The 16,031-nt window shown below is 34.5% G+C and overlaps 1 protein-coding gene and 1 non-coding gene across 4 annotated transcripts in view; both read left to right on the top strand.

Annotated features, from left to right (window-relative positions):
- KHDRBS2 (KH RNA binding domain containing, signal transduction associated 2) overlaps window positions 1-16,031 on the top strand; it is a 544,593-nt gene that overhangs the window by 166,959 nt on the left and 361,603 nt on the right. For all 3 annotated transcript variants that reach the window (XR_008425555.1, XR_008425556.1, XM_024576649.3), the window contains exon 3: window positions 14,017-14,133. Coding sequence is in view for 1 of the 3 variants with exons in the window: in XM_024576649.3 (XP_024432417.1) it covers window positions 14,017-14,133 (117 nt within the window). In the remaining 2 variants the exon portion in view is untranslated. The remainder of the gene's footprint in view (window positions 1-14,016; window positions 14,134-16,031) is intronic.
- LOC112319396 (U2 spliceosomal RNA) lies at window positions 6,263-6,449 on the top strand. Its single transcript, XR_002976338.2, has one exon. It is a non-coding gene; the product is annotated as a U2 spliceosomal RNA (small nuclear RNA).

The raw sequence follows: 16,031 nt of genomic DNA, 5'->3' as shown, positions 1-16,031 counted from the left end.
GATGGTTTTATTTTTGGAAGGTACCTGAACTGAAGGATCCCACAATGTGAGGATAAGAGGGGTGGTGTATGTGAGAGTAAAGGGAATGACAGCATATTTTCAAATGGTTTGCAGTTATACAGGTGGGGTACTGTTAAAATCATTATTCTAAGATTGTTGAATGTGCAGTTTGGGATAAAGCAAGTGAGTATAATGGGATGAATTTGTTTTCATTTGCTCCCATATTACCCCAGATGCAATACCTTCAAACAACACACATTTATTACCTCACGGTTCTTGCAAGTCAGAAGTACACTTATGGCTTAAAGGAATCCTAGCTTATTATCATTAGGCTTACAAACCTGAAGTTTAACAGATGAAGAGACAGGAAGAGACACAGCCAAGAAGACCCCTCCTAGGATCACAATAAATGCTTATATTGAAAAGGAAGATCTCTGTTCAGATGACTTAACTTCCACCTTATGAAACTAGAAACACAGAAACTAAAACTGAAGCAAGCACAAGGGAGGAAACCATAAATATCAGAGCAGAGATAAAGGACATAGAGAATAAAAGAAAAATAGAGAAAGTCACCAAAACTAAAAGGTGTTTATTTATACAGGTCAGAGAAATTAGCAAACATTTAGCTAAACTGATCAAGAAAAAGAAAAGTCAGAACTACTAAAATATAAAGATAAAATCATAAAATCAGGAAAGAAAGTAGGGGTATCACTTTTGATCTTAGAATAGTAAAAAAAAAAAATAATACAGTAATTATAAACAATGAAATGCCAGCAAAGTAACATAGATGAAATGACAAATTCTGGAAGGACACTAATCATCAACAAAGACTCAAGAAGAAATTTTAAAAATCTGAATAAAACTATGACAAGTACAGGTAAAATCTGTAATTTAAAAAAACAAAGAATAATCAGATTCAAATTCTTCATTGATGAATTCTACCAAACATAAAAAAAAATAATTAATTCATTTTTTCCTAAACTCTTCCAAAGATTAGAAGAGGAAGCAACCCTTTCCAAATTATTTTATTGAATTGTTAATATCCTGATGCCAAAACCAGACAAAGGCAGCAAAAGAAGACTAGAGATCAATATTCGTTATGACTATAGATGCAAAAATTTTCAATGAAATACTACAAACCAAATTTAGTGATATATGAAAAGATTGTATACCATGAAAAGATGAGACTTATCCTAGGAATATGTTGTTTTAACATCTGTAGTTTAATTAATGAAATGCACCATAAAAATTAAATAAAGGATAACACCATATGACCATTTCAATTGATGCAGAAAAAACATTTGAAAAAATCCAACACTTTCATGATTTAGGAAAAAAAAAAAAACCGAAGTAGTATTAAAGAAATGTCCTCAACCTGAGACAGGACTTTATTTAAAAAATAGTTAAAAATCTATTTAATGGAATATGATTTAATAATAAAAAGAAGTATTATACCCCAAGTATATGAACCTCAAAGACATTTTGCTAAGTAAAAGAAGCCAGTAACAAAAAAACCAAAGTATTGTTTGATCTCATTTATAGGAAGTGGGCAGACTAGGCAAATCTGTAGCAGCTGAGAAATTAGTGGTTGATTAGGTGTATGGGTGGAATGGGAAGTGACTGCTGATGGGTATGGAGCCTATTTTTCAAAGGACTTAAATATCTTAAGATTAGATTTCAGTATTAGTCATACATCGTATGAGTCTATAAAAGAATGTATACTTTTAGTGGGTAAATTTAATGAATTATATCTAAATGAATTGTATCTTAATAAATATGTTTAAAATATCTCACTCTTTGAACAGCATATGCCATATGATGAGGACGGGGCAGACATGGCAATTTTAAATTTATCAGCAGGACTCCAGACAGTCTCCAGTTTGGGCAGAGTCCATTGCCTAAAGGAACTGCACCCAAGCAAAGAGTCATCATTGAGTTTAATACATATGTTTCTGGTATAAGAAGTTTTTTTTTAAGTATGTGGTAACTATAATAGTTTCTGATACCACTAAAGGGATATGATGAAGAACTTGGAATCTGGATTTCCTGTTTTCCTATTTCAGTTGCAGCTGAGGATTTCATAAAAGCAGGTAGGAATACTACTTGGACTTGGGTATAAAGCAACCCAAGTAATCTGCTCACAGTACCAAGTCCTTTAACCAATGCTGATCAAATTGATGCTATATTAAATGAGCTAATCAAAAAATTTAACTTGTTTTTACTCTACTACTGAATTAATATCTAACCAAAAGGTATTAGGCATACAAAATGAACTACTAAGCAATATGGTATTTGATCTTTCAGCAGCCTAAACCTGGAAAAAACTAGATACCATCCAGGAAACAGTAAAGCTTTTGGCTATTTAAAACTGTTTCGGTTGGATATAAATATAAATATATAAAATGTACGCTCCATAGGGTCGAGGAACTTTTTTTCCATGGGCTTCTGCATTCCTAGAGTAGAGCAGTGCCGGGCACAGAGCTGATGCTCTTTGCACTTGAATGTTTACCTGCTTGTCAAACATAAGCTCATATATGGATTTCATGACATTGTGTAGCTAAGGAGAAGTCCTGTAAAGAAAAATGGCTCTTATTTGGACATGTAAACACAGTTTACAGGAGACTTATGTGACATTTAGGTAAGAGATTTTACTTTAGAAATTCCCTGTGATGGTGCCATTGTGGTGTACAGAAATAAAAATACAATTATAAAATACAAGAATATAGCTGACATTAAGGCATTCTTTTTGTAACTATTTGAAAGGCCAAAGAAATATCTATTAAGTATTAAACATGCAAAGATGGAGATAATAATGGAATTAGGTAACTGCATGTCATTGCATGGCGAAAACATTTAATCATCTACAAGAGACTCCATGGGAACGTTACTATGGTAGTATACTGGAAATATTTTTATAGACAGTTGTACATGTTCAGCAAATTAGGTTTTGTGTTTTAGCTCTGGTTTTAATTATGATTAGGGCTGTTTATTCATGTTCAATGCTTTTCACTTAGTAATGGTGTTTTAAATGATCTCTTCACATAAAAATAACTTGAGCTTGGAGAAACGGCCCTTAGAGTTGTATAAATGTGGCTCAGAAGACATCGAGGAATGCTCCACGCAGGATGGAAAACATTTAAAACATGACCAAAGCCTCTTGAGTTGTCTATGGAAGCAAAATGTAATTTATACACATATATGCTGAAACACAGTACAGAATTATTTATAATAAAATGAATGGGACATGAATCGTATATGTGTTTACATTATTGAATTCATGTCAAATCATTTTTATCAGCATCTTCTCAATTCTTTGCTGTATCTTAAAAACACAGACCATCTGTAAAATATAGTGTGATTTTAACATAGACTGTTATTTTAAAACTTCAAAAAGAGATATGGATAAAGCACAAAATATACCCAATCAACACATTTTAAAGGACCCACATTTTTTTCCCTTAGCATAAATAGATTCTTCTACAACTATGTGTGCTTCCTTCAAATTCAAGTACATCCCTTTGATGACAGCTGTCCCTAATGGGATTTTTAGATCTTACAGCAAGCAAAAGTAATTGATTTTTATATTTTTGGTAAGACTTTCTGTTTAAACTCTTTTAATTCACATATGTGTTGACATTTACTGTTTTATTTTCAAATGTTCCTTAAGTTTCTCTCCTGGGTTTTCTATTATAATCCCTCTCCCTTAGCAATTCCATAACTTTAAGTAGCACCCTATATAGAAAATCACTAGGCCTATATATTCATTTAGATTTCTCTGTTGATGTCTACTCATACATGGCTACTAGATTTCTTCATCTGGAGGACACCTCAGATTGAATATATCCCAAATTTCCTCTAAAATATTTGTTATTGTCTTTTACAGTTTTACTAATAATACAATATATTTTCAGTCCTCTGAGTGTAGAGTATATTTTGTTTGCTAATTCATTCCACCCTCCCTGTATCCACCCAATTCAATGAATTGTCAAGGCATGTTGAGTCTTGCCAGTCTTTTATCTTGTCTTCTATTTTCTGTGTCCACCATTCTATTTTATGTTCCCATTATCATTGTCAAGGGTACATCAAACAACTTCTGACTGCCTCTCCCATCTTTAGTTCTCCACATCCACCACATGTTTTTCATTCTCCCTTTTTTTTTATGCCACTACCTTTTCCCATGCCCAGTTTCTGCCTCCCTGTTCAAGGATTAGCAAAAGTGTCAAACTTCCTAACTTCCCATATGGAAACCATTTTTTCCTTTGCATTCGCATAGCTCTTAATTTGTCCTTCTGACATGTCTGTGTTTTCTTTTAATTTTTGTGTACATTTTTCTTTTAATGTACAGTTTATGTTCATTCCCTATTTCTTTCACCACAGTGTAAGTTTCCTGAAAGAAGTGCTTATGTCTGGTTCACTTTGTATTCTTCATACATTTCACAAGTTCTAGGGTAAACCATTGTACTCGGTGAGTAACTGAATTGATTCTATCCTTGATTATATATTATTTTTTGAATAAAATTTAGTTTATGACAATATATTGATATCAGTTAATGGCTAATTCTGAAACATTATTATTTCCCCTACTTTCTTAAATTACCAGTTTTGTTAAATTGAAAATGTTGTCTTTGATAGAGTCCTCTGTAAATTCCAAATAACATTATTTAATTCTGCAGATATAGCTTAATATTTTTGCAATCAAATAAAATTCTATTCCCTTGTACTTTGATGACTGCTGAGATGAGAACCTAAGGTATTTTCCCTTCTATTCATACAAGAACAATATCTTTTGATCTGCAACAGTGGTCTCTCTTTGAACAAACTGCCCAGAATTGCTTTACTTTGTTTTAATAGCAACAAACACGAGGGTACTGTACTAAAATTTGATTTAATGTGGAGTTCTCGAAGTACAGAACAGCAGCTCTATGAATTCCTACTCACCAAGAAAATGATTCCTCCCCAAATCAGGAATACGATGGAAATGAAAATAGGGTTCAAGTGGTATCAGATGGGAGGACAAGAGGGATTTTTGGGATCAGGAAATGAAGGAGTTCATGTCCAATCGTGTCGTATGAAAGAGGAAGAATGAGAAGAGGCAGGCTGGCGGCAGTGAGCATCTCCGATTCACCTGGTGGTCACACTGCCTTTTCATCACCAGGCAGATGTAATCTCAGCGCCCCCAGAAACAGAAGTAAGTGTAGGTGAATTTCCTCTCCTATCTGAGAAGGAACAGAGTTACTGGAATGAGTTTAGAAACATGTGACCAGAAAAATCCACATGTTAAAAAAGGTATTTTTTAATACAAGTATTGATGAAATATTTTTAATCATGTGGAAATATATTCATCATGAGGAAATAATCAAATGGGAGATTACATATAAATGTATTGTGGAGTATCCTATTCTTAGAGAATGAATTTATAAATTTTGAAATATGTACATCCAATATTACTGGTTTATTTTTGCCTAATTTTCAACTGTTCTTGGATTTTCTCTGTTAAAAGTGTCTCTAAAATATTTCTCTTAAAATGTGCCTATTTTTATAAGCCTTGCTTTGTCACAAATTATGTTTTGTTGCTTTACAAATCCATTGAAATGTGTTCTTTTTGTTAATTTTACTCAACGCAATTCAAATATTTCCTGTTAGACAAACATCTGAAAAAGCTGATTAAAATTGTTCCAAAGACTTTTGAATATAAAAGTTATTACAAAACAACTGTTCAATAACTTAAGCATAAATGGATTTGACATACCAATGTAATTTTCTTAAAACATGGATAAAATACTTTCAACTTATTAGACGATATTTAACATACTGAAAGCACATTGTCTTCTCTCAGACCGTCTGAGCTGCTCTGAAACAGATGGCATTCTCTTCAGTTATTTTTTTAAGCCTTGCCTAGATAAGTTTTAAGTTTCTCTTCAGGCATTGCCCCAAAATCTCCACCCTGTGCCTGTGCCCGTGGATGCCTGCGCTTGGTGGGAACCTGGAAAACAAGAAGCCCTGCCCTGCACCTCTGGGAAGAACCCAGCCCCTTATAAGCCAGATCCTAGCAGCACTTTGGGGAGGAGCCTTGCTTTCTGTTAATGTGTGATCTCTTGTTGCATAAAGCTCTCTCCCTTTCTCCTTTTCCTCCATCTTGTTTTTGGTAAACCTCTTCTTTTGAATTGGTTTCACCCCTCTTGCTTTTCATCTTGGGGGTGGGGAGTCAAGAACACCTTCAACAGTGACAACTCATATTAAGCCTAAGAATTGAGAGATTCCAATCTCTTGGCTTTTTGGCTAAGATCAAGCGTAGGGCCCATTCTTATGCGTTTAATATCTGATATGTCCTCTACCTGAGGGCTATATATTACATGGGTTTTTGGAACAGGGACGTGGAATAGGAGCTTGCTCCATCCATTCCACGCATCAACCTGGTATTGCAGTACTTCCTGGACAGTGTACCCCATGGGGGGGGGAGAGAAAAAAAAGAATTTAGTGACACATTCCAAAGTCACTAAATTATGGATAAATATTAAAGACACTGCTATGTGGTGTTTGGGTTATATTCTGTTTAAAAGAGATTTGCTTTAAAGAAAAGTTGAGAGCCATCTGTTGTCAGTGAACTGAGAATTCATTCACTTGTTATGGTGATGTCAACCGGCTTCGTTTGAAGGGGACTGAGCATACCAGTATGATGAAAGCAGAGGAGAAAAAAAATCTCTTGTTAAAACAACTCTTGTATTGGCTGTCTTCAGAGTTTATCTTAAAATAAATTTCCAAAAACGAAGCACGACATTGAAAATATGTAACCCACTTCATTATTACTTCTCATGCTTTAAAATCTCAAACAGAAATTGTCTCAAATCCTTTATGGGAAAAAAAAAGTTCTCTGGCCATTTCTCAGTGTTGGTTCCAAAAACTCCAGATATTAGGAAAGGGATAAAATCACTTAAGCAAACTTAAACTATGATAAACAGATGGCCATTAGCAATAGAAAATGATAGATTGTAGTTTATAAATTTTAAAAGCACACACATTAAAAGGACAACTTGCTTAAAATGATATTATATAATTGTTACTCATAAAATATACTTTTATCAGTTTATGAAATTAAATCTTTATACAAGATCATTGATTTGGATGTTTGTGTTCTATTTTAAAAGGTAGAGTTTGTTGCAAAATTAAAGAGGGGATCTCACAGCTTCAAGACGGATTGGCCTCAAATTGGTCCTTGATGAAAAATAGTTACTGTGCTGAAATAGAAGTGTTAAGGAATATGTCAGAATAAGTAGGCAGAAAACAAAAACTTCTGAGAGTAGTGAGCATTATAAATTTTGTCAACATCCTATTCTCAGTCAGAAATGTGTGAAATGCTATCTTTTCATTTCAATCCTGGCATTACCAGCAGAGACATCTCTCTGTGCGCTTTAGGATTTTTGTGTTTGGTGGTTTGTAAAGGGGCAAGAAGGTTCTGCGTCAGACTGCTAAACAGAATAATCAGTCACATTTCACTCAACTGGAATTGTTCTTTTGGTTTATTTTAAAAGCTGTGTAATTCAATCATTCACAGAATATGTGCAGTTTTCATAGAGTATGGAGCAAAGTAAAATTAATACTCATGAAGCCCTAAGTTAAACTAAAGACTAAAATGTTACCTATTACTTTGACACCATCTGTATACCTGACCCTTTGATCAAATTCCCTACACTTCTTTCCCAGAAGTTATCAAGATCTTGAGTTTTGTGTTAATTACTCCTGTATTTGAGGATTAGAATTACTACTTATGCATATATTCACAAGTAAAATATTATTTGACTTTTCTTGTTTTTCAGTTTTATAAAAATAGTGTCATGTCTAGAGCTTGAATTTTTTTCTAAAAATTTTATTTCTAGGATTGTGTTAATGAGATTTCACATAGTTATCAGTAATTTGTGTTTGTCTCTGTATAGTATTCTACTATGATATTTCACAGTTTGCTTATTTTTTGTACTAGCTGTGGTTCTCTCAGGAAAACAGAACCCACTCTCTATATAATAGTTATAATCTATAATTCAGGACTCACCTGACTGTTGAAAGAGGTGGGGAAGGGACTTTAGGAAAGCTGCCACCTGTGGGCAGTATCCGGAAACCTGCCAGCACCTAGATCTGGGAGCTTATGGAGGGGCCTGTGGGGCTGCCGTAGCCACACAGGGGGAGATAATGTAGAGGTCAGTAGAGCTGTCCGACCACCATTGCTTGCCAAGAATAATGGACTGCCATTGTCCACCTTCCAAATCTCATGCAACTTTCAATTATCAACAAAATCCAACACAAAAAGAAGCACACGTGGCAGGGAAGCTGGGAATTGTTTCTGAGACATAAATGAGGGTTGGTGTGATATCCAGTGACAGCACACCATTCTTGCATGGATGAACATTTTTCACCAATTATTTTTGCTGTTCAAGCATTGAGACTGAATATTCTTGTACCTCTGCTAACATTTCTCTAGAGAAAATACCTAGGTATGAGATTGCTAAAACATAGGTTTATGCATTTTCAAATTTACAGACAGTGCCAAGTGGTTGAATCTGTTTTTTACAGTTCTCCAGACAGGTACATGAATCTCCATGAATCCACACTCTGGCCAAAGTTTGGATTCTGTCTTCTTCATTTCTGCTGTCATAGTGCATGTAAAATGGTATCTCAGTGTGGTCTTAATTTGATTTTTATTTAAATACTAATGAGATTGAAACTCTCACATTTTTTTTTTGTTATTCTGTTCTTTCTTCAATAACATATGTATGATTTTACTAATGTATATATTGTCTCTTCCTTATAGTTTTGTACTTATTTTTGCAAAGTAGTGCTGTATTAGTAACATGTAATGAAAATAGTCTACAAATTTGTGTCTTATATTTTCACCTACTTTGTGGTGTATTTTAATGAACAGATATTCTTCATTTTAATTGAACTTTTCTCTTACAGTTAGAATATTTTTATGTCTTGTTTTAGAACTCCTTGACATTATTTCCCTGTATTTTGATCTTAGAAACTGTAAAATTTTGCCTTTCACACCTAAGTTTATAATTCATCCATATATTTTTTGTTATGGTTTAGGAAGTAATTTTATTTTTCTTACGATGGATAGTCGGTTATGTTATGTGTTAGGTAGTTCCTTCTCAGCTTGTTCACAGTTTCCTATTATTGCTGTAACACTTACCACAAACTTAGTGGCTCAAACCCAACTAATGTATTATTTTACAGTTACAGAGGTCAGAAGTCTGAAATGGTTATTATGGGCCTCCATTAAGGTGTTGGTAAGGCCACATTCCTTCTGTAGGCTCCAGGGGAGAATCTGTTCCTTGGCTTTCTCAGCTACGAGAAGCTGCCCTTATTCCAAACTCACAATTGTATCACCGCAACCTGTGGCTCTCCTGCCTCCTTCCTTCCCTTCTGTGGAAATTGGGCACACCTGGAAAACCCAGGACCGTCTGTTCATTGTCAGGTTCCTAATTTAATAGCATTTGCAGAGTCCCTTTTACAGGGTAACATATTTCCAGATCCTGGGAATTAGGAAATGCATGTCGTTGGGGTGGGGGCATTATTCTGCTTCTGTGATGGGTGATGGCACCTGTATCACACATCATTTTAACATCAGCAGGAGTCTGTTTCTGCATTCCGGATTCCATTGTTCTGTTTCCTATCTGTGCCCTAGGACCACACTTACCACGCTACCAATGATACAGCTTTATAATGAATCTTTGTATGTGACAGGAATAGCCCTCAGTTCATTCTGCCTCTGAATGTTTGAGCTATTCTTGGACTTCACCTTTCATATACATTTTAGAACTAGTTGGTAAATTGATTCAAATCCTATTGTAATTGTAATTAGGATTTCATTGAATCTATAGATGTAATTGAGAATATTAGAAATCTTTATAACAGTGAGAATCCCAATTCATGAACATGACCTCTCAATTTATTTATATTCATTTGATGGCTTTATTAATATATTTTGTATATTCTTTGTAAAGGGCTTGAACATATATAGTTAAATTTATTCTTGTGAAATCTATTTTCATTTTTACTACTGTCCTAAGGGATATCTCTTAAATTTTTTTCCTAATGACATGTTGATTTTTTTATATTGATTTTTATGTAAAACACCTTGCTAAACTATTTTACTAATTCTAGTAAGTTTTCTGAAATTACTTAAAGCTTTTTACATACATACTAGGTGAACTATAAGTGGTATTTGTTTTTTACTCCCTAACATTTGCAACACTTACCTTATTCAGTGGTTTGAATTATCAGTGTTGAAGAGAAAATCGAGAATATGGTTGTTTGTTTCTGTATTATTTTATTAATTAAGTATACTATTCTTCATGGTTTCCAGTAGAATCCTTCACTTGTATTAAGGGAGTTTTCTTCATTTTTTCAGATGATCTTAATTTTTATAATGATTGAATTTGAATTTTATCAAAATATTTTTCTGCTCAAATAAAATATTAACCTTTTTTTCCACTAATTTATCAATAAGTGAATTATAATTGGGGTTTATAAGTCTTAAATTACCTGAGTACCTATGATAAAGACAAATCAGAAGTCATGTATGTTGCTTTGTATGTACCATAGGCCTTAGTTATGCTACTATTTTGTTCAACTGGTTTTGTTTCATCAGTGGATTTGGTCTGTAAATTCTCTTCTCTGATTTGGCTTTGGTAACAAAGCTATACTGGCCTACTGAATAGAGGTAGCGGCAATTTTCACTTTTATCTCTAGAATAGTCTGCGTAGATTGGAATGATATATTTCCTAAAGGTCTAGTGAGAGTACTTTTCACAACTGCCCTTATAAAATAAAAGGACATTTTATTATGATATACAAGGTATGTCCAAAATGTATCCAGCCATGTAACGTGAAAAATAGAGACATTTATCAAAGAAGAAACAAGATACAAGAAACATTGTACATAGGACAATGATGCCTCAGTCCCCTTAAAAGTAGGCACCTTGGGACCTCACACAGTTCTCCCAGTCACCATCAGCTGCCCTGTAGTATTTTCCTGAATCTCATCAATGGTCTCAAATCTCTTCCCTTTCAAAGGTGATTTTAGTTTTGGGAAAAGCCAGAAGTCCCAGGGTGCCAAATCTGGGCTGTACAGGGGCTGAGTCACCTGGGTGATTTGATGTTTCACCAACAAACTCTGCATGAGATATGATGCATGAGTAGGCATGTTACTGTGATGAAGCTGCCAATCACCAGTTGCCCATAACTACTGCCTTCTGAATCATCCAGATTGTTTCCATGGAGGAATGTTCAAGCTTAATGCAAAACTTGATGCGGATTCATTGCTCTACTTATTCAGTCATTTTGAATGTGACAGCCACACAGTACACATGCTCACTCAATTTTGTCTACCATCCCCACTGACTAGTACAGTGAAGTTGTCATTGTTCACACATGTGCATTGCAGTCCACTCTCCTTGGCTGCCAGGTTACATCGATATTGAGCAAATCATTCTTATTATATTAACAATAGCTGGACTTTTTCTGGACAAACTTCATATTAAAAATATTTATGTGAGTCTTCAACTTTCTATTTTATTTTTCTCCATCCTTATTTGACATTATTTACATGCCGAGAAATGCACAGGTGTTAATTGTGGAGCTTGAAGAGTTTTGATAAAGATACGCCATACCTTCAACAAAATATAGAATAATTTCATCACTGCAGACATTTCCTTGATGCCACTTTCCAGGCAGTTCAACCTCAGCTTCGATTCTCAAAAGGCAACCACTCTTATAAATTCTAACACTGTGTATGTCTCTGCCTCTAGAATTTTATATTAATGGAATCTAACATGAGGTGCTCTTTCATGTCTGACTCTTTCTCTGTTTGAACATAATGCCTGTGCGATACGGGCATGCTCTTGTGTCAACCAGTGACTAATTCCTTCCGATTTATGTGTAAACTTGTTTCTCTACTCTCCTTAGATGAGGATTGGTTCATTAGTTGAAAGGTAGTTGTGAATAAATGTCATAAGCATTCTTGTGCATGTCATTTTGTGCACATACACTCTTCTTTCTCTTGGTTTAGTACTTATGTATAGCATTGCTGGGTCATAATGGAGCTTTATATTTAAATTAACAAATAGTTCCTAATCTTTCCAAAGTTGTTATATCATTTTAAACTGTCAACAGTGATTGCTGTAGCAGTTCCACATTCTTATCAACATTTGGTCTTTTTCTAGTTCTAGCAATTCTGATATGTTTAATTATCAACTTGATGGAGTCCTTTATAGGTTCTAGATATGGGTCATTTTCAAAGGTTTATACAGGGAGTATTTTCTCCCAGTCTGTGACTTTTCTATTTAACTGTTTATGGTGTTTGGAACAGCAAAATTTTAGTGAGTACTCTTTGATTCTCAGTTAAGTCACCTTCCCCAGCTTGTGTGCAATGGTATTCTTATATGCTTTCCCCCTAGATTTTTTTCTGTGTTTTTTAAATTTTTTTTAATTGTATTTTTTCTATTGCCATTTATCCCCCTTTTACATCTCCCCCCTGCAATCACCACACTGTTGTCCATGTCCATGAGTCATTTTTCCTTTTTGCTCAGTCCCTCCATACCCTAATCCCACCCCCACCCCCAAAGCCATCAGCCTGCTCTCTGTTTCTGGGTCTGTCTCTATTTTGCTTGTTAGTTCAGCCCATTCATTAGATTCCACATGTAAGTGAGATCATATGGAATTTGTCTTTCTCTGACTGGCTTTATAATTTTAGCTTTTATGTTTAGCTCTATGATAGATCTCAAAATAAAGTTTGCCTAAATGTGAAGTAAAGCGTACATTATTTTTTTGTTTTTGTTTTTTGCAGAGGAATATCCAATTGTTCTAGGACCACTTGTTAAAAATACTTTACTTTTCAAATTTATTGCTTTGCCACTTGTGTTGAAAAGTAGTTGACCATTTAAGTGTGGTCTTTTTGAACTTTATAGTCTTCCATTTATCTGTCTGCCTACAGGTACACAATTCTTACTCTAGTACAGTACTGAATAGATGTGGTGAAAGCAGAAATCCTTGTTTTAATCCTGAAATTAGGGAAAAAGCATTTAGTTTCTCATAAAGTATGCTATGCTGCTTACTGTGGGGACCATGGATTTTCTAAGAAATGGAAAAATTCTGATTTAGAAGGCACTTAATTTTATTTATCTTTGTCCTTCATGCCCCAACATATTTTTGATGCATTCCAATCCCCATGTATTTTTAATTCAGTTAGTGATTTGGTTTGATAATGATTCTTTTTTTTTTTTTTTTGGTAATGATTCTTTTAGTAGATCACAACACACTCTGATAAGTGCTCTTAGTTCACCTGTTTTTAACCTTGATTTGGGATGAATAAAAAAAGCTGGACAGATGCCCCCAACTCAGAATTTTCCACTTAGACACACTGATTTGCATATATGCTCTATCTTTAGTGTTTTACACTTTTCTTTATGTGTCCACATCCTTTATTTGCTGATCCTAAGCATACCTCTTTAACATAGAAAATGCAAGATTGAAGAAAAATTGAATGTTTTTTTCTCTATCATGAAATTTGCAAGAGAATATTATTGACACAGACAATAGTTCACAAACATGAATATTACATTTTATTTAAAAATCAGTTTTAAATATTAACTTTGCAATTTTGAAAGTGCATAGATATGTTAAAATCATCTATATCAGATTTGATTAGAGAAAAATGCCTTTAGAAACTTTGTGAACTATATCGTGCTTCTCCCTCCTTTCTTAAAAAGGTGATTTATTTATTTGCTCTATAAAGGATACATTTAATATATTATTAGTCTTGGCATTCTTTTAGGAAGGGATAGCCCTTTTCAAAGGGTCCCAGATTAGTTTCTGAAGTAGTTTCTTGTGTGTATGGTTGTGCATATGGTATAACTCTGTTCTCAATGGTAAAGTTTGAAAAACCCATAACCCATCAATTATTCTTGATGCAAATTATCATTCTTCTCTGCCTTAAAACCAACATTCTATTGATTTTGTTTCCTAGTTCAATTTTGTGGGGAAATTGCTTGGACCAAGAGGAAACTCCTTGAAGAGGCTACAGGAAGAAACGGGTGCCAAAATGTCTATCCTGGGCAAAGGATCGATGAGAGACAAAGCGAAGGTACCGAACTTTGAATTTGATATTAAATGCATAGGGGAGGTTACCTGTACCCCCTGATGACCAAACTTACAGGCACATCTCAACTGTTCTGCCGTCATTTCCCCTGAGTTTCACCTGGTGCGACCATCTGTTGCGCTTTCCTATGACTCCTCTATTTTCATAAAAATTAATAATTGCCCTTTTGTGCAGAATATGTAGTTCTGTATTTTTATTCTTTTTAATCTTTGGTGTAGGTTGCGGCCACATGTTTTCACTTGAGTGCCTTCTGTAGGGTGTTTCCATATGTTCACCTTCAATGTCCTGACGGGTTCCCTTTTCTTTCTTCCCCTGCATCACCTTATCACATCCATTCTATCTCCCCGCTCTATTTCACTTTGCTCTTTCTACCTGAAGCAATTTGAAACACTAATCTGCAAATCTAAGAGAGTTCCACTTTGTTTTGCAGTGTTTCAATGATATTAAACAACTCACCTGACCCCAAAAGAACAATAGGCTAAGAAATATATCAACATTGGTGTTTGAAATGATTTATTTCACATCTGAACTATAGCATTTTTCCATTTTATAAAATGATAGCAATTTCTGTGTGTTAGAATTCAACACTTTGAAAAATAAGTATTTCTAGGGATTTATTCTTAAAGGATCTTTTAAAATTCATTGAGAAAAGATGGATGTGTTATGGCAGTATTATTTGACTAGGCCATACTCTTCTGATTTGCTATGTTACCGTGGAAAATAAAGTGTTGAAATATCTGCCCTGACCTGTGTGGCTCGGTTGGTTGGGCATGGTTCCGCAGGGCGAAAGGCAGCCGTCATTCCCGGTCAGGGCACATGCCTGGGCTGCGGGCTGGGCCCGCCTGGTCGGGGCCCATGCAAGAGTCAACCAGTCGATGTTTCTCTCTCACGTTGATGTTTCTCTCCCTCTCACTTCCCTTCCCTTCTCTCTAAAAGTCAATAAATAAAATATTTTTTAAATGTTCAAACATCTTTTTTATGACTACGAGAATTACTCAGACAATAATTAGGAATTCTGTCTTTGGGCTATTCATAGAACATCTTAAATGAAGAAATGTATAGTGGGAAATATCACAGAACTGGTACATGTTGCATACATAAAATACCTTACCTTAATTATAACAAGTCTGAATGACTGCTGCCTTTAGACCGGATCGATAGTCAATTCTAAACTGCAAAAGGGATGCTTCTTACTAGTCTTTTGAGTAACTTTTAGTTACCCTATACTGTATATAATTTCAAAAGTAAGTATATTCTTTTTAGATTTTCTATATATGCAGACATACTGAAACCATAATCTATACCTACAGTTATATATTCTTTAAGGTTCTTTTTGCTATATGTGTTCTTCAGGTAGCTCACCGTCTTACAATATACACTTCATATTGTATGCTTTTAATCTCTTGCATATTCTTTACGATTTAGATCAGACATCATCTCCCCAGCAGGACTTCCCTGAACAGTAACAGGCTTATTACTCTCTTTTTCAAGTCCCATATTTTCCTGAAATTTTCTGTTTACTTCACTAAACTGTAAGTTTCCACAGCCAGAGAAGTGTCCTAGTCAGTTTTGCCTGTGCAGAGCCTTCGTGTAGTTTCTCCCTAACATGGGTATGTATTTTCTATTCCCATATAATTGGGACACTTTTTCCTATTTATGAAGTTTTAAATTGGATTATTATTTTTCCCTCTGAGCATGTTAGGCACTAGCATGAGTATTTCAAAATTTAGCATGAAACACATTTGCTTCCACTAAGTTTCTATTAGGTTTAATTTATTGATATTACTTGTTACTTAAAATCCTGTTTCTCATTGATTATTTTTTGATTCATTATGTTTGGCTATGCTTTGCGTATTTTCATTGTTCTTTTATAAAATAAAAAC

This window comes from Desmodus rotundus, chromosome 11 (genome assembly GCF_022682495.2).
Source record: "Desmodus rotundus isolate HL8 chromosome 11, HLdesRot8A.1, whole genome shotgun sequence".
Taxonomy (NCBI): Eukaryota; Metazoa; Chordata; class Mammalia; order Chiroptera; family Phyllostomidae; genus Desmodus; species Desmodus rotundus.
This window is presented reverse-complemented; position numbering and strand designations above follow the sequence as displayed.